Source organism: Alternaria alternata (genome assembly GCF_001642055.1).
Source record: "Alternaria alternata strain SRC1lrK2f unplaced genomic scaffold CC77scaffold_37, whole genome shotgun sequence".
NCBI lineage: Eukaryota > Fungi > Ascomycota > Dothideomycetes > Pleosporales > Pleosporaceae > Alternaria > Alternaria alternata.
Genome location: NW_017306226.1, coordinates 103,301 through 121,236, shown reverse-complemented (window position 1 = coordinate 121,236; position 17,936 = coordinate 103,301). Strand labels below are relative to the sequence as shown.

Here is a 17,936-nt window from a genome sequence, read left to right as displayed (position 1 = left end):
CAAAGGAGAAGCTTGGTCTTCATCATGTTCGTCTGGATGCATTGATGTCTTTCATAGTATACACTCTATCTAGTGTCGAAATCCTTGACGACATCATGCCTGCTCACCCCACCCTTACATGCGCTCACGTCTCCGTGGTGCGCTTCGGATGATGTTGTCTACTCGCAGTAGCAACTAGAGTCGTGTTAGTTCCTTGCTCAAATCACGCCGTATTGGGTAGACTTACCTCTGCAGCCTCTGATGCTGACGACACCACCGCGCGCTTCAGCTTGTAGCTCTCAATGACGCCAAGCTCCCTCATGTCCGCAATGCCACCTCCAGGGGACAGGAGATCCAGACCTGAGCTGGTCAAGCCCGAGTAGACGGCTTTCCGGAGGCGTGTGACCAGGTCGCTCGAGTCGAAACCAGCGTTGTCGGCCAAGATGGTGGGTAGTTGTTGGAGCGCCTTGGAGAAGGACTCGACAGCGATGGCCTTCTTGCCAGCCACGTTTTGTGCCGCCTCCGCCACGGCCTTTGCCATGTTCATCTCGGCGCAGCCACCACCCAGCGTTGTCCTTGGCTCTTTGATCGTCTGTGACAGAACGGCAAGTGCGTCGTGTAGCGATCGCTCGGCCTCGTCGAGAAGTTGCTCGGTTGCACCGCGGAGGACGATGGTGCATGCCCGTCCGGCATTGATGCCCGAGAATCTGATCAACACATCCTCTCCGATGATGACCTCTTCGACTAGATCGCAGTGGCCGAGCTTGACGTTCTCTGGGTGGTCAAAGGTCGAAGTGATCTCTCCACCAGTGACTAGGGCTAGGCGCTCAATGCCGTCAAAATCGGCATGCTCGATGGAGCAGATGCCAGCATCCGCGAAGAGTTGCTCTGGCCAGTTGTAGATGAGCTGTCGGTTGACGAAACAGTTGATGCCGTGTGCCTTGATGCGCTCAACCTTGGCCTTCATCTTCTCGCGCTCAGCCTTCTCCAGCTCAGCGAGCTTGCCTGTCGAGTCGACCTTGACCCGTGCACCGAAGATCTTGATCTTGTCCGTGTCCATGGCTGTGTTGGCAACCAGAATCTTTGCGTTTTCTATCCGCTTTGGCTGGTTCACACCGAACTTCTTGTCCAGGATGAATCCCTCGTCCAGGTACGAGTCCTTCAGCTTTCCGCCAGCCTTTTTGATGATCTGAATGTGCGTGAGGTCGGTCGATCCCCCCAGCTTGAGGACGGCGTCGACGGCAAGTTTCGCAAACTGTAGTCGGTCCTGCGAGAGCACTTTTGAGCTCAGAGTTGTTCGGGCAATGGCCTCGAGATCTTTCCTGAAAGCCTGCTCGTCGCTGCTGTGGTCCACGGCAATCTTCTCCAGGGCTTTGAGAGCCGCAGAACTCGCTATCCTGTAGCCCTCAATGATAGTCTGGGGGTGGATCTTCTGGTCGACCAGCTTCTCTGCCTCTCGCAGCAGTTCGGCGGCAAGGACAGTGACTGATGTCGTTCCGTCGCCGACCTCGTCATCTTGGACTTTTGAGATGTTGACCAAGACTTTGGCAGCGGCGTTGTCGAGGGCAATCGCTTTGAGGATGGTAGCGCCGTCGTTTGTAACCATGATCTCGCCGGTAGAACTGGAGACATGTCAGTGCAGGCATCATATGGCGGGGCAGGAGGCGGCACCTACGCAGACTGTAATATCTTGTCCATGCCCTTGGGGCCCAGTGTGCTCTTGACCAAGTCTCCGACGGCGATGGCTCCTACAAAGGCCGAGAGACGCGCATTCTCGCCCTTCTCCTCTGTGACATCCTCCGCAAAGATCTGGGTGGGGTTGGACTGCGTGCGAGTGAGTGCTTTTGTTGCTTTTGCAGCGAGGCGTGCGACATACCATCTTGAACGCACTCGTAAACAGGCAAAGAGGGGTATCTCGGAAGGTGTGGGGTTGTTGGTTTGTGGTGCCTGAACGCGACTTTTTTCTTGACCTGCCCGCGTTGAAGCTGTGTTTGCCGTGTTTGCGCCCGGAGCTTCCCCGGCCAATGGTTCCACCGGCGCCCGTGACCTTTTGGATGCCTACAACTTTCGCTGCTTCACCACTCCAATTGCGCGAGCAGCTGTATTCGACCTGGACTCGTAGCTTCTTCCAGCTGCCACTCGACTGCCGTATCCTCGCGACACTTTTCCCTGCGCAAAATGTCCAAGCGACCGGCGCTAGAACCGCTCGAGGAAATGTACGACGCGCCTTCTCCAGCACCAAAGCGCGCCAAGGTCGAAGACGAAGAGATAGAGAGCCCTCAGCCCGATGGCGCGACTAGCAATGGTCATCTCATGTCACCGCGCGAGCAATATCGAGACAAAGTAGACATCACAGGCGCATACGACGAGGAGCATGCCGAGCTTGAGGAAGCCGGCGCATTAAACGACAACGACGACGATGACGAGCCCGCAATCGCTGCGCCGAAACGCCAGACTGCCCCAGAAGCCGGCTACACAGATCTATACCTTGATACGATAAATCGCAAAGTCCTCGACTTCGACTTTGAGAAACTATGTTCCGTTACCCTCTCCAACATCAACGTGTATGCCTGTCTAGTATGCGGGAAATACTACCAAGGTCGCGGCCCCAAATCGCAGGCATACTTCCACGCGCTGGAGGAGGGCCATCACGTATACGTCAATATGGAGACAAAGAAGGTCTATGTGCTCCCAGAGGGCTACGAAGTGACGTCCAAGTCGTTGGACGACATCAAGTTCGTTGTGGATCCGCGTATGAACAAAGAAGAGGTTGCGAAGCTAGACAAGGAGCCCAAGGTATCATGGGACCTCTCCAATCGAGAGTATATCCCAGGTTTCGTTGGTATGAACAACATCAAAGCGAACGATTACTTCAACGTTGTGATACAAGCTCTATCTCATGTTTCTCCTTTGCGGAACTATTTCATGCTGGAAGATTTGTCGACCCGGCCGCAGCTCGCACAGCGCTTTAGCACCCTCGTCCGTAAGATTTGGAACCCACGGGCCTTCAAAACTCACGTCTCACCCCATGAACTCCTCCAAGAGATAGCTCTTCGATCATCAAAACGTTTTACTCTCTCTGACCAGTCAGATCCCGTCGACTTCCTCTCATGGTTCCTCAACAATCTTCACCTAGCAGTCGGCGGCTCGCGAACAAAACCCAACAGCAGCATAATCCAGAAAGTGTTCCAAGGCACGCTGAAGATCGAGCAACAAGAAATTACTGCGCGTGCTGATGCCGGTGATCGTCTCCGCTTCGAAGACGCCGCCGTTCAAACCGAGATATCACGTTTCCTCGTGCTAACCCTCGACCTACCGGCAGCCCCTCTGTTCCAAGACGCCCTCGAGAAGAACATCATCCCACAGGTCCCTCTTGTCAATATCCTTTCAAAATACAACGGCGTGACTCCACAAGAAAAGTCAAAGAACCGCGTTCGCTACCGCCTCCTACACCCCTTACCTCCTTACCTCCTCTTCAACATCAAGCGCTTCTCCAAGAACAAATTCGTCTCGGAACGGAATCCAACCATCGTCACGTTTCCCGTACACTCTCTTGACATGTCACCGTACGTCGAGCCGAGTCAAGACTATCCTCCCGGCGAGCCTATCTGGTATGATCTTGTAGCCAACATCACTCACGAGGCGGTCAAGAAAAAGGATGATAGTGTTGAAGGTGAGCAGGAAAGCAAGGTTTGGAGAGTGCAGGTCAAGGATCGAGCGAGAGAGGAGTGGTACGGCATTCAAGATCTGTATGTCGAGAAAGAGAGGGCTGAGACGTTGTTTACCAAGGAAGCATATCTCATGGTTTGGGAGAGGAGAAAGGGGCAGAAACCAAAGGGGCGGTAGGCAGAGGAAGTGGTGACTGTCTTGTACGAATATTTTAGGGAGCATAGTTGGAATATCGTCTTGTCGAGGAATCAATACAATGACTCCCTGCGCCTGGATTTAGTATCGCAGATGAAGGATGTCAGCCCCCAGTCATTCGTAGCACTCCTCACATAGAATATTGCTACTCCAGATTTGACCCGACCACATCATTTTCGGACTGCCTTGAAGCTTAAAATCCAGCCAAAATCTACCCGACAGAACCAATAGGCTAGCCGGATTGACTTTTTCATGAGATGTGTGCTGTTGTCAAGCATCATTTATCATAGCAGAACCGCTCTCATACCACGTTTCTAAATTCAACAAGATGGGAGAAAGAGGGGAAGTCAAAATCTACCTTTAGGCCGTTTATATTCATCTCTATATACGCACATATGCCGTTTCGCACTTGCCATCCCCACCTGTTCCCGAGTATCTCATGCAACCAAACAAAAACAAAAACGAAAGGGGTGAAAGAACAACTCTCACCACATGATTCCCTTCCAGTCGAACTGGCCGTCGATGTTCCTCCACTTGCCCTCCTGTACAGCACTTCCCCACCCCATCATAACAGCCAGCAACCTACAACTCGTACTACTAACTGTGCAAACCACCGTATCCGCCTTGCTCAACACACTCAAGTCAAGCAGATATGCGCGCCCAACAAGCTCCCTCAGCTTCATTGCACTCTCAGGAACAGCAGAATTTTCCTCATTGACCTTCTTCATGTCCTCGGCGTTGCCAACAGGTTGTCCCAAAGAAAAGAAGACGTCGCGATAGAAGCCGCCTTCCCACCCCGTAATCTCGTCGATCCACGTGTTCTTCTTCGGCTGGGATTGCGCGGCTTCGAGAGCGGCTTTTGTGGCGAGGACAATGCGGTCTTGGGCACGAACACTGTTAGGGCCTAGTTCGGGGGAGTCGTAGACGAGGGGGTCGTCAGAGGCGAGTATCATTTTCGAGGTTGTATGGCGGGGGGTGAGGGAGTCGGTAGAGAAGGAAGAGAATGGAGAAGAGAGTAGATTGCGTTTGGCCATTTTCTTCTTTAGTCCGCCTTCGACAAGATCGATGTAGAGATCGCGGGCGGTGTCGACGTAGCGGGCTAGCGGGATGTAGTCCTTTTGGTACTGGTATTCCATGGGGTGCTTGTCGCCGTGGCGGACGTGCATGGCGATGCTGAGGCCGCCTTCGCTCTTAACTTCACCGTACATTTCCAGCGCTCGTTGGAGGACGTAGGTTTCGTCGTCTGAGCGAAGTTTAAAGAGAGCCTCATAGCCTGTTCGGGCGAGGTTGAAGATTTTCGATTGGCGTTGCACACCCATTTTTGTTGGATCCTCCCACTCGTCGGTAAAGGCATGTCCAAAGGTGGATTTCAACGTCGCTCCGCTGACGACGATGTGTCGGGCAGTGTGAGGACAGGGGACGATGTGAGATGGGGGAGGAGGGAGACAGTTTGCGGAAGGGGGAGGCTGGAAGTAAGAGGAGTACTTGCCATACGGCCTGGCGGTAGTGTCAGTGTCAATCATCCGGTAGTCAGAAATGTAGATACATACCAACGAGTGTCATCAACGAAAAAGGCGCGCTTCTCGGCTTTTGCCAAACCATACGACATCCACAAACGCATCAGCGTGTTGCCAAAACCTGCATCCTCCGTTTCCATGACATATGTCAAAGTCCTGTCACAGACCTTGAGTCCTTCCGTAGAGATACCATCCCGGATAGCCTCGTCCTCTACGAAGCTTTTGGGTCTTCCAGCAGCCTTAGATGGTGGCAACAGTCCTTGTTGTTCCGCTTCCTGGACATCAATGTAATATTGGTCTTGTTGATAGTAGTTCAACATTCTCTTCGCAAAGCCAGCCGAAGCCTTCGCTTCCTGTCTGATTTCTTTCGAGACTTCCATAGATTGATGGCAGATATCACGGTACTGCGCCGGACGAAGCGGGAATTCATAGTCGGATGGTATGGATACAGTCCACCTCATCTTTCCCTTTGCGTCCTGCAGCGCAAGGGCGACAGGTTCATGCGGCAACTGACTGCCACCAACCATCTCCCATTCTTCTTCGTTGCCATCCTCATAAGTTGCCGCTCCTTGCGAGTTGGCGTATATCTGCCTCAGCACAATCCATAGTAGGAATGCTACACCGCAGCAGCCTATCAGTATTCGCTTCACCAACTTTGAATGACTCGGCTGTGTAGTCTTCTTTCCATGCTTTGGCAGCAGACTAGGAAGGCTCGGACTCGGTGGTGGGGATCTCGCAAGTAGGCCACGTCTCGAGGGGACCGTGGGAGAGAGGAAAGCACTAGAGGTAGCAGACTGGGGTGGCGGGCTCAGTTGTGAATAGTGCGCTGTCGACTGTATAGACAGGTTCGGATTCCGTCTAACATGCATCTTGGAAAGCTTCTTCGCAGCCTGGTTTAGCATGTCGAATGCGAGACACCCGGTAGACTGATGTGATGGGCGTGCGCGTCGTCACCGCTCGTGGAAAGAGGGAGAATGTAGGGTACGGCCAAGTCGAACGGCTTTCTGCAGTGCACAGTGCTACAGTGATGACGAAGCTGTAATGCCGATATATGCAAGTAGGTAAACGTCACCTCTGACCCTGCAGAGAACGCTCCAACAAGCAAGTAAAGATGTGATAGTAGTCAAAGGAGGGGACGTAGGCACCGCCTATCAAACAAGCAAAACAAGTAGAAGAAAAATAAAGTACAAGAATGTATAACTCAATCCCCTCGTTCGCTCAAGATACGAATCAAAGGAAGAAGGAGTAGAAGGACGTTCAAGAAGCCATTCGAAAGGGCGGGCAAACCTAAGGCGTGTCTTGAAGAGAAGGCCCCTCCTGGTGCACGACGAGTTTCACAACCAGAAACAATCCGATGTCCGAGCAGGATCCCGCCGTAAAATGATCTCCATCAAGGAGCGCCCGAGAGTCCCTTGCACAGCGGATAAAGCCAGTAAGCGGCCCAAGGGTATAGAAGCGACGACTCGAGAAGCGCTGCGGAGACCAAGATAGGATCAAAGGTAAGATTGCAGAGATCGCACTTGCTTGATCCAGGAAGGTTACAGCGAGAATGCGGAAGGCGCAGGAGGGGACCTCATTTTGCCGCATGTGCGCGGGCCAGGGCGTCGTTGTTTCAGAATGCCCCTCTAGTGCAACGTTGTTGACGCACTGGTGCTTAGTCGACTGATCGCGCTCCGGCGCTAAACGCCTTTGATGCTAGAGTTGAGCAGCCAAAACCACATGACAGTGACACCACACCAATGGTGGCTTGGGATCTTTGCAAAGGTAGGCTGATTTGTCTGCTGCAAGTTTAGGGTAAAGGGCATGTAGTCAGATGTATATGCACACGTATTAAAGGAAGTTTGCTATTTGAGAATGTCATGCTGGACATGCAGTAAGACGGCAGCTGGCAATCAACTTTAAGATCCCGAGGCACGGCAAGTAGGCTCTGCTGTGCCGTACACCACGTACTATAAACAACTTCGGAGTATCTATAAATTGCTAGCATGTTGACTCCCTGGAATCCTACGAGAGGCGACTATGTAAAAAGTACCTAGGTTAGATAGCAGCTGTATGGTCTCCTTCAGGATCCCGAGGCACGACAAGTTTGTGCCCCACACCACGTACTATGAACAAACCTCGGAGTACATATCTGCAAATTGCTAGCGTGTTGGCGTCTCAAAATCCTGCGGATGACGGTGCTCACAATTAGTAAGGTAGCGCTTATCGTATTGCGTATAGACCTCGAGACGTTGTGCAACCAAGTTGTCTACACATCAATACGGCTTGTTAAAATCACATCACACAAAAACACACAATCTCGTCGAGAACAAGGTGTGAAAGCCTTCATTTATAGCTCCCACATTGTATTCATTAGCGCAACAAGAACACAATTCAACGACAAGCTATGTAAAAGATGGGGTGGGGGGTTTGGGTATCAGATCGAAAGTCCCTCGGTCGGCACAGGGGAAGAAGACGAAGAGAATAGAAAACAAGAAGAAAAAAGTAGTAGTGTTACAAAATCCCCTTCCACCAGGAGGGCTCGCCATATCGCAAATGTGAATTAAACAAGCAGCAGCAGTAGCAGCAGCCAGAAAGCCGCCCCCCTTGGATATAACCCATGTGCGTAACATAAAAATCCCATGCACGGCTATTCGCGCCGAATTTTCCTACCAGTCCATGTGCCTGGTGGCTCAAATCATTACTCCGTTTCCCCGATTAAACGCCTGTCGCTAATGTCTTGTCCCTTTGTGAATGAACATGTTGTTTGCTGGATGGGATTGGGAAAAGTGCAAGTACGATGCCACACCCGCGCGCCGCTCGTTGCTGACGTTCTCGCCTCATCCTCATTACTGTACTTCGTTTCATACCCGGCTGAACTGGTTCGTTTGTTCGTCCAAGCAAGAATTCGTACCTGACTCTCACCATCTTCTGCGTTGGGTAAGATCATGGTCCTTCGGTGACTGGTCTGAGACTGCTTCGCCTGGCAGTCTTTTCAACGCGACCAGTAATCATCTCGTCTAGCATACGCGTCATCTCCTCGATATTCTTGGTAGAGCCGTTGGTAACTGGAGGGGGTAGGAAGGGCGTCTTTACACTGAGTGCAGGCGACGTTGGACCTTTCGGTAAACTAATCCCGCTACCATCACTGCCGCTGCGCTGATAACCCGAGGTGCGCCGGCTGCCTGGTGACTCGCTGCCCATCTCATGTGCAGTGTCGTTCTTCTTGCGAGCTGATGTGAGGGCGCCGATCATACGCTCCTTATCCTCAAGCTGTGCGCGCAGGTTGACTATCTCGTTGTCTCTCTCGGCAAGAGCTGCGATCATACCACCCTCCTCACTATTTGTGAGCTTGTGTGACAATGACATGGAGACACGAGAATGGCTCGATCGCCGAGCGTGCAACAGGCGCTTTTCAAGGGTAGCGATGTAACGGTTCTTATCCGCAAGATCAGCCTGTAGTGCTTGGATCTGCACCGTCTGACTTGCACTACCATCTCCATTCTCCCCAACCGAGTCGTCTTCCTCAGAGCCGTCCATGTGGAGGTGTGGTGTGCTTTGTCTTTTACCGGGAACCTCGAGGGTCGCATGGCTAGCAGAAGAGCGAATAGAGCTTGGGCGCATGTCGTGGTGGTTGGTGCTCATGATGGAGCCGCGCTGGAAGCTCATTGAAGAGAATGATCGGCCATTGTTGACACCGATAGACTTGGAGCTCAAAATCAGCCTGTTAAGATGCTCGATCCGCTCCTTTAGGGCTGTTCGGGCTAGTTGCATCTCAAGCATCTGCTCTTCATGCCGCTGCTTGTCTTCCAGTTCGCGCGCCTTTTCTTCCTCCTTGTCTCTTTTCAGCTCGTCATCTTCTTCTTCCTTGGGTTCTTTGTTTTTGCCTTCAGCGAGCTGCTTCTTGAGTTCTTCAATTTCCAGGCGGTAGCGATCTAGAAGCGCTCGACTTCCTGCGTCCCCACCAGCACCCATAGATTCGTCGGCCTTCTTGGCGTGGCTGACAATATTGTTTTTGGCTCTGGAGGCGAATTTGAGAGTATTCAGCGTCTCACCTGTGTGACTATTGACAGCAGCAGGACTCCCACTGGCTCCGATCTGGATTGTACAGAGAATGCTGACCAGCGAGTTACCGGAGAGGGCAGGTTGAAGAAGTCGGGTCAGTTTGCTGTCTCGGTATGGCAAATGTTTGTCGCCCTTGCCCTTGTCCTTCTCAGACTTGTCTTTATCGGAAGCCAATCGGCCAATGACTGTACCCAAAGTAAGCAAACTCTTGTTGATATGGGAACCCTCAGTCCGCCTTTCTTTGTTATCAGCCGCCTTTTCAGAACCAGCCAAATCGATTAAACTGAGCGTCGAGACACGGACACCACCAGGGACAATGGCTGACCGTTTGTCGCCATTTATTGCTGGGCCGGGAGCGCGCTCTCTACTCTCAACGACAATCTGGACCACGGCGTGACTTCGGGAACTGCGCGCGTTGAACTGGGTACCCGCCACCTTTCTTGAGTTGTCACCTCGTGCAATAACCCTCAGGAGTTGCGTCGGACTCTGCACGATTTCCTCCTTTAGTGGCGACGCATAGACACCACGTTTGCTGTCCTCGCGTAGCTTGATCTCTTCAACGGGCCCGGTCTGGCCGTTCATGCCTACAACGGGTCCCGCTAGCAGATCGATAATCTTCTCATTGTAGATTTCAATGTAACTGACTCTCAGAAGAAACTCTCGCTGAGGCGTCTCACGAATGTAAGAGAAGATATCGGTGATGGCAAGTGGTATGACACCAGGATTTGTTGCAGTTCCTTGCATAGAAAACGTCTTGCCGGTTCCAGTCATTCCGTAGGCGAAGACGGTGCCGTGGTAGCCCTCCATGACCCTCCGGACAAGTCGCTTGGCTGCAGCATCGTATACGCGGGCGTTGTTGTCTTGGGTATCGAATACGTTGTCTATGTCAGACCAAATTAGCTCCAGCTCAGTCACCCTCCACTTCGTTATGCAACCATACCATATATGTAGTCTCCGCCCTCTTTGCCTTTGTAGGCTATCAGTGCGCGCTTGTTGTTAACCTCCCACTCCAAGTCGTGTTTGTTGTCTTTGGCCCCAGCATCAGGCCGTACCCGAACGCTGACAATGACATTGCCTTTGCCGTCCTTGTGTACCTTGCCATCTGCGCGTCCATCTTCCCCTTCCTCGAATGTGGTTGCGCTGGTTGCGTACGATCCCTGGGGTGAAGAGTTGCGACTCTGCGGTGGTGAGGGGAGACTGAGGTGGGCTGTCTCTACTGTGACGGAATCTGCGCTTCCATTGAGTAGACTGGGGGGTGATAGGGGTGATTTCGGTAGTAAACCTCGCGCTCCTCCAATATTAGAGCTTCGCGGCTTCTTAAGGCTGTTATTCCTGGAAGGCGTTTGACCCTTGGATATTGACGACACTCTCCGATCGACCATGTCTCCTCCAGGCGTCGAACTCGTCGACAGCGGACTGGTTGGATTCGATCGCCCACCATGTCTGGGTGGTTGTGGAAAGGAACCGATGCTGACTGTCTTGCGCAGCGATTTTCCAACGGGTAGCGATCCGGCGGCACCAGCCTCGGGTGGGAATGACGGCACGGACGGCGATGTGAGGTGCTTGGAAGTTGGCCTGTAGGGTAGCGACGACGAAGACACAGCGCGTGTATTGGCGGCGCCTGGGAGCAACGAGGCTCGCGTCGTCGGACCGACATTGGAGCTTCTTTGCTTGGGGACGGGCAGCGAGGGCAAGGGACCGGTGGGAGGAGCAATCGACGGCCGCGAGGGGCGAGGCAGCGAGTTGGCCGACATGGTGATGGGGGTGGCGCGTATGTTCGAGTGCTACTGCAGGCTGGAAGGGTGCTGGCGCTGCAGTGTTTGGCCCGATTGCCTTTGTTTTTCCAGGTGGCCTATGCCACAGTGCACATGTCCGGCGTGGCCCTCCAGTAGTCGTGACCGGAATTCGAACAGGCCGGGGAAGCAGTCTGAGCTGGCTGTGTATTGCGGGGAGGGGAGAGAGGCAGGCTTGGTTGGGTGTGCGTCAGTCTCAGACAGACAGGCAGGGACCTGGATGCGGGAAGCAAGCGCGAATGTAATGCAGCGGAGACGGGTAGGTGCAGTGGATACTGCCGTTTGACGCAAGAGGCTGGAGCGCGCTCTGGCAAACGTCGAGGGCGTCGAGGGCGGAAGCGAGGGTGAAGATGCGATACAACAGCACTCGGCGTGTCTGAGTAAGAGGTCGGCAGCAGTGTGCTGGCGTGGTGGGGAAAAAGGAGCGGTGATGGGATGGATGGTAGGATGGTGGCCGCCGAAAAGCCCAAGCGTGGATATCCCCTGGGACTCGGTGCATGTGCAGGGGCCCGACAAAGGAACGACCGACGAAAACTCCGTGCAAAGCAAAGAACGAGTGGGAGGCGGCAAATCGCTCTCGACGGCTGCGCTGTGGGGACGGCTGAAGAAATCAGACACAAGACCCTCTCCCGACCCTGGGAAAGGGTGGAAAAGGGGTTCAGTCGTCAACTCTTGGTGGGTTCAACTTGTTCCCCCCATGTTGCCTCTACGCACCAAAGACGTTAGCCCTCCGCCAGCCTCAGTCCAAGCGTACATATCCGCACCCACAGCTGCTATCTGCAGACCCTTGCCCGGCTCTGTTCGCGTAGCATTCCGGCTATATACCATTGTCCTATGGCACCAGTCCTCCGACCACCTTTGCCTAACCCTCTGCGCGCTATCTGGCCTTGCACCGCGCGCCGTGCACACTGCTGCTCTATCTGAATCTCACGGTTTTTCTGGTAGCGACGTTTCTGTAGTGACGACTTGCGTCAACGGTATTTGTAAAGCCCCAGAGGCGATCCCTGCTGATCCGCCCCTGCACAGGCAATCATGCCGACCATCCTTCGCTTCTCTGCCCCTGCGACATGCCATTGCTCTACTACAGAACCATTCGCAATCTCCGTGTCACAAAGCCTTTGTTGACCAAACCTCGACGTCGCATCTCGCTCCCCCAATCAGTTGTGCTAGTTGCGTTGCATAGCGCCAGCCTCGTGAGACGAACGCGTTGGCGCTGGCGGGAGGAGCGCCACATTGCACGTGCTGCCGCGTTTGCCTTCCGAGTCACCATCATGTCTTGCAAACGTCTGCCGGCAATCTTCCTCTGTGCGCATGCCCCAACAAACATGATCGATCCGCTCAAACGTCTATCCACTTGACTCGAGACCAAGTATGCCCCATAGCGGCGGTGACCAATAAAAAGCCAACCCGTTGGAATCGTGGGGACGCTGCTGTGCACTGCTTACTGCTTCTTCTTCTTCGGAGCATTCTCCATGCCGGCAGTCGAGTCTAGTTGCTCGTGAAACGCACAAAGGTGCCACCCTACGGCCATTGCATCGGGTGTTACCGAACATGTAGACTTCAGGAATGTCCCGCCTGAGTGGTAAGTCCAAGTGCAATGCAAGAGCATGTCACTGGTGCTGACGCTGTATACGAAGCGAGCGACTCGCCTATAGCGTACCCCATCCGAAGACACTCTGTCCAAACTTTGTAATGGCCTGATATTGCATTCCCCACAAACTGAGATCGATAGCCAACTCCAGTGCCCCGCAGAGCGCTACGCGTGAGAGCTGGGTGCCAATGTTCCGCCAGCTCATATCGCCATGGAGCTCTAGTGGATTCACAATGCGATGCGACCCCGCGTATTCGCCTTGGCTGACTAGATGGTGTGAAGCAATCATTCGCAAAGTAACCATCCTAAACGGAAGCATGGCAAGACCGACAAGCTGAGCTCTCACCATTGCACTGATCATCTGCGCAGGCTCACACGAGAGTTGGGATACGCGGTGGTATACATGGCCGTCTATTGAGCGTGCTCGGTCCCGCGGCTCCACAGCTGCATCATCTCGCGAGGAACCCGAGGCTTCTGCAACACGAGTATGAGTGGAAAGTATCCTAGGTGGTAGGCGGACTTCCATTTCTACGATACCTTCCCTTGAAGTAATGCGTATTCGAGGATCGTTCTCGTTTTGCTCGGATTCTGTTGGTGATCCCGGTGGAGTTGTGGATCGTATCAAATCTTGGAACGCATCTATTGGAATTGTGATTACATCTGCGTCGAGCGGCTCTGTGACAGGCTGATCTTGGGACTGGAGCACGGGAAGATGCAGCGGGGTAGCGTTGATCACTTGAGTACCACCGACTTCTATTGTCTGGCCATTGTTTGAAGCAGCCGTGGTTGCAAGCTCGATGGTCCGCTTCTGTTGTGTGTTTGGAGAGGAACTTGGAAGAGCCCAGCCGAGCATTGCAAGTAGCCTGTGAATGGCATTGCGAATAAGGGTTGGTGACTCCCGCCGCAACCCGAGCACAGTCAAAGCACGGTCTTTTCCGTTGGCGTCTCGGCTGGGTATGTCGGGCTTGTCAGGGCGGACGACGGCTGTCTCGACTGCTTCGTAGACACAGGCATAAATCCAGCGTTCAATGGCATGTTCAGCACATAAAAGGACAAGGGGTGAAGTCAGCACTGCTCCAATACAGTCCGTGATGGAACTGGACGCATTGTATCGCACAGAAAATGGTAGCAGAGGCGATGAGCTTGAAAAGGGAATGAGACATGTCCAGTTTGGCAATAGTGGGCGAGCGGGCACCAGGCCAAGGCGCTGCAAAGCAGCGTGGTAAAAGAAGGGGTAGCACAGAACCTCGAGGCCCAGACGAAGACTAACGGGGTTAACGAGAAGTAGAAAGGCGAACGTGGGACCTACCTAGACTTGATGGCTTTCTTGGCTCGTCGGAAGAAGTGGCGGGTCTTTGGGCTGGCACGTGTCGCATACAGCACACGTTCGACGGGCTGATAGACAAAAGTGCTGTACACGATGGCTTGGATGTTCATGGTCGCAAAGACGCGAGAGAAGAAGCCAGCATAGACAATGGAAGTGCCAGAGAGGGCACGCTCCGAGGCTGCGATGTGGCTGAAGGCAAGGGCATGGGGATAGCGAAATGTCAGGATCCTCTCCCTGATTGAGCCTATCCACCATGTGCAAAGGTTCTCGGTAAGGGTAGTCGCCAGCGCAATGGCGTTTCCAACCGTATCCTCGGCTTCGAGCAGCTCGAGACGCTCTACGCTGGACCCTGGAAAGGCGTCGGCGGGAGAGTGTCTGCGCTCGACGACGCCGACAGACGCGAGCACATCGTTTTGGGCGCCTCTGAGTTTCTTGCCATACTGGTGGGAGCGGGGGTTGATGGGGTTGCCGCGCTCGTCGTAGAGCTGGACGTAGTTGTTGGCCGTGGCCTCGTGGTAACGCCGTGGAATCTCGGACTGCGACGATTCGAGCTGGACGTATTCGGTCGACTGCGAGGCGGATTGGGTGGGCTCAAAGGCAGACCGTCCCTAGCAAGCGTGTCAGACATGTCCTCGAGCATTGCGCTGGCTGGCGGCGTGTGTACGAAAGCGATCTTGTCCAGGTAGGCTTGCCGGCCCATGGTGGTGCTGACAAAATTCAACTTTGATCAGGTGCACGCAGTAGAACAAGGTGACTGCATCTTGAACAATGCAATATAGGCGCATGCTCCAGAAGCCGAGTTGGCGGCCGGGGGGAGACGCGCCGGCGCCAAACGTCAGCGCGCGTGGCTTGCGACTGCCGTTATCGATAAACTTTTTTCCTCGAGCACTTTGCGACACTTCCCTCACCTCTCTCGGCAGAGACGCGACGCTACCAAGTCCACAATCCACCATGTCGGCCCAAAGAGCTGCCGTCAAGACGACGTACGAGGTCGCTCGCACCCTGCAGCCAATCTACTCGGGAGGCAGCTTGGCCCTCAGCGAAGACGGGCGCATTCTGGCCGCGAGCTTGGGCGAGGATGTCCTTCTTTCCGACCTCACCAACGGCCAGGAGCTGGCCAGGGTCGAGGGAGACGGCGAGGCAATCACGGCCCTGGCCCTGACCCCGTCCGCATCTCATCTCGTAGTGTGCTCGCGCTCCCTCTCCATGCGCCTCTTCGCCCTCAGGCCCTCTGACACCGACGACCAAGTCATCGAGCTCGACCTTCTCCGAACACTACGCCCACACACGTCTCCTGTCGTCACGCTAGCCACAGATCGCACGGGCACACTGATAGCCACCGGCGGCGCCGACGGCGTGGTCAAGATCTGGGACATTGTCGGTGGCTACACAACACACACTTTCCACGGCCATGGTGGAGTCGTCTCGGCCCTGCACTTCTTCGAGGTAGAGGTAGCCGAGCGTGACGACGCCTCGGAAAACAACAAAAAGAGAAAGAGAAAGTCGCGGCAGGAAGGCGCCGAGTCGGATCAAGCTCAGGGCGAGACTCAGATACAGTTTCGGTTGGCCTCTGGTGCCGAAGACGGCAAAATACGGATATGGGATCTTCACAAGAGAAAGAGCACTGCTGTCCTCGACTCGCACGTCTCCGTCGTTCGCTCGTTACAGTACTCGCCGCAAGAGAAGGTCCTTCTGTCTGGCAGCAGAGACAAGACATTGATTGTCTGGGACTCACACAAGTGGAAGGCGCAACGCACCATTGCTACTCTAGAGGGCATCGAGAGCGCAGGCTTCATCGCAGACGGCAAGATCCTGTACTCTGGTGGAGAGAACGGCCGACTACGACTCTGGTCAGCCTCCAGTGGAAGAGAGCTCACCCGAGAGCAAGAGCCTGGATCCGAGACGGATGAGATTGTCAACATCCTCTACTATCCTTCATTGCCCTACTTGATCTCGGTGCACGCTGACCAAGTGCTCAACTTCTACTCCCTCAAAACAGCAGAGTCACTCGTCGTAGAAGAGACCATCGACCCGCTGCCCATCTTCCGCCGCGTTTCCGGAACCCACGACGAGGTCATTGACATCGCCTACGTTGGCCGAGACAAGTCCCTATTGGCACTCAACACCAACTCAGAGGATATTCGGATAATCACACTCAACGAATCCGACGCAGAAGACGCGACCCAAGGCAAATACTTTGGTGCCGATGTCGGACTGCTAAAGGGACACGAAGACATTGTCATCTGCCTAGATGTAGATTGGTCAGGCCACTGGCTTGTCACAGGTGCCAAAGACAACACAGCACGGTTATGGCGTCTCGACCCCGCTAACGAATCGTATACCTGTGCTGCAGTCCTCACAGGTCATGCCGAGTCGCTTGGAGCGATTGCACTGCCGCACACCATACCCCAGGAATCCTCAGCCGCTTTCACAGACCCTTTGTCACACCCACCTGCGTATATTGTGACCGGCTCTCAAGATAGGACAGTTAAGCGTTGGGATACCACCAAAGAGATGAAGGGTAAACTGCGAGCCAAGTACACCCGCAAAGCACACGACAAAGACATCAATGCCATCGACATCGACCCCTCTGGAAGTCTTTTTGCGTCCGCATCGCAGGATCGTACGGTCAAGATCTACTCCGCAGCAGAAGGAGAGGCTATTGGTGTCCTCCGAGGTCACAAACGTGGTGTGTGGTCAGTCAAATTCGCACCCAAAGACTCGCAAGCGCCAAACTCAGGAAACAAGGGCTTGATCGCAACAGGCAGCGGAGATAAGACGGTCAAGATCTGGAGTCTAGCAGACTACAGCTGTTTACTAACTTTAGAAGGCCACTCAAACAGTGTACTGAAGCTGTCGTGGCTGCCCTATCGACCCGTCGACGCACGAGACAAGCGTGGCCCACAAATAGCTTCTGCAGCTGGTGACGGACTGGTCAAGATCTGGGATACAGTGTCCGGTGAGGCCATGTCCACACTTGACAACCACACTGATCGTGTCTGGGCACTTGTCGCACACCCCACAACGGGCGCCTTGGTGTCTGGTGGTGGAGATAGTGTCATCACGTTTTGGGAAGATACGACGAGCACCACGCTGGAAGCTGCCACAACAGCGGAAACAGAACGCGTCGAACTTGATCAAAAACTACAAAACTACACCTACGCCGGCAACTATCGCGAAGCTATCGTCCTTGCACTCCAGATGGACCAGCCCGCCCGTCTCTTCTCCCTCTTTAAATCTGTGGTGGAAACCGAGAACCCAGATACAGACAGTCTCTCAGGTCTCATCACCGTAGACGAAGTCCTCGGTTCCTTAGCAGACGAACAGCTGTACAAACTGCTCATCCGCCTCCGCGACTGGAATACCAACGTGCGTACTGCACCCATCGCTCAGAAGATTCTGTGGACTATTGTTAAGTCATATCCCGCTTCTCGACTAGCTAGTCTGAGGCCGCAGGGCAAGGTTGGCGCAAAGGGCAGTCTGAAAGATGTGATGGATGCCATCAAGGTGTACTCTGAGAGGCACTACAAGCGAGTAGAGGAATTGGTTGATGAGAGTTACTTATTGGACTTTACTCTCAAGGAAATGGACGAGGTTGCGGGTGAAGTCAAGGCTATTACGAACGGCACTTCGCAGCTGGGTCTTCAAAGGGATATCGTCATGGTTGATTAGGAGTAATATGTTCAAGGCAGCTAGCCTGGCACCAAGATTCCGGCGAGTAGCTGGGTTATTGTAGGTTCGATATGAATACCATATTTGACAATTTCAGGATTTTCCTTCTCTAATGTGGTACTTGTCTGCCTGCGTCAAGGATAGACGCC

The 17,936-nt window shown here is 53.9% G+C and overlaps 8 protein-coding genes across 8 annotated transcripts; 3 read left to right on the top strand and 5 right to left on the bottom strand.

The window, feature by feature from the left end:
• Positions 1–114: 114 nt before the first annotated feature.
• Positions 115–1,858, bottom strand: CC77DRAFT_1014470 (T-complex protein 1 subunit beta; the record flags this gene model as incomplete). Its single annotated transcript, XM_018523901.1, has 4 exons — positions 115–174; positions 227–1,601; positions 1,655–1,803; positions 1,856–1,858. The coding sequence occupies 4 exons, from the start codon at positions 1,856–1,858 to the stop codon at positions 115–117; spliced, it is 1,587 nt and encodes a 528-aa protein (XP_018379279.1).
• Positions 1,859–1,932: 74 nt separating this feature from the next.
• CC77DRAFT_1026272 (cysteine proteinase) lies at positions 1,933–4,102 on the top strand. The gene has a single exon (XM_018526222.1). It carries the CDS (start codon positions 2,158–2,160, stop codon positions 3,823–3,825), a length of 1,668 nt encoding a protein of 555 aa, XP_018379278.1. The 5' UTR covers positions 1,933–2,157; the 3' UTR covers positions 3,826–4,102.
• A 226-nt stretch (positions 4,103–4,328) lies between these two features.
• Positions 4,329–6,262, bottom strand: CC77DRAFT_1014468 (hypothetical protein; the record flags this gene model as incomplete). The annotated part of the gene is made up of 2 exons (XM_018523900.1): positions 4,329–5,340; positions 5,394–6,262. The coding sequence occupies 2 exons, from the start codon at positions 6,260–6,262 to the stop codon at positions 4,329–4,331; spliced, it is 1,881 nt and encodes a 626-aa protein (XP_018379277.1).
• Positions 6,263–6,454: 192 nt separating this feature from the next.
• CC77DRAFT_589675 (hypothetical protein) lies at positions 6,455–7,039 on the bottom strand. Its single transcript, XM_018532375.1, has one exon. It carries the CDS (start codon positions 6,945–6,947, stop codon positions 6,648–6,650), a length of 300 nt encoding a protein of 99 aa, XP_018379276.1. The 5' UTR covers positions 6,948–7,039; the 3' UTR covers positions 6,455–6,647.
• A 1,246-nt stretch (positions 7,040–8,285) lies between these two features.
• Positions 8,286–11,158, bottom strand: CC77DRAFT_949948 (kinesin-domain-containing protein; the record flags this gene model as incomplete). Its single annotated transcript, XM_018535287.1, has 2 exons — positions 8,286–10,285; positions 10,345–11,158. The coding sequence occupies 2 exons, from the start codon at positions 11,156–11,158 to the stop codon at positions 8,286–8,288; spliced, it is 2,814 nt and encodes a 937-aa protein (XP_018379275.1).
• A 186-nt stretch (positions 11,159–11,344) lies between these two features.
• CC77DRAFT_588459 (hypothetical protein) lies at positions 11,345–12,597 on the top strand. The gene is made up of 2 exons (XM_018532373.1): positions 11,345–12,174; positions 12,224–12,597. The coding sequence occupies exons 1-2, from the start codon at positions 11,628–11,630 to the stop codon at positions 12,553–12,555; spliced, it is 879 nt and encodes a 292-aa protein (XP_018379274.1). The 5' UTR covers positions 11,345–11,627; the 3' UTR covers positions 12,556–12,597.
• A 249-nt stretch (positions 12,598–12,846) lies between these two features.
• On the bottom strand, positions 12,847–14,815 carry CC77DRAFT_1036016 (hypothetical protein; the record flags this gene model as incomplete). Its single annotated transcript, XM_018526983.1, has 3 exons — positions 12,847–14,053; positions 14,098–14,723; positions 14,780–14,815. 3 exons carry the CDS (start codon positions 14,813–14,815, stop codon positions 12,847–12,849), a joined length of 1,869 nt encoding a protein of 622 aa, XP_018379273.1.
• A 137-nt stretch (positions 14,816–14,952) lies between these two features.
• Positions 14,953–17,885, top strand: CC77DRAFT_1002385 (WD40 repeat-like protein). Its single transcript, XM_018523184.1, has one exon. The coding sequence runs from the start codon at positions 15,067–15,069 to the stop codon at positions 17,785–17,787; it is 2,721 nt and encodes a 906-aa protein (XP_018379272.1). The 5' UTR covers positions 14,953–15,066; the 3' UTR covers positions 17,788–17,885.
• The last annotated feature ends 51 nt before the right edge of the window (positions 17,886–17,936 follow it).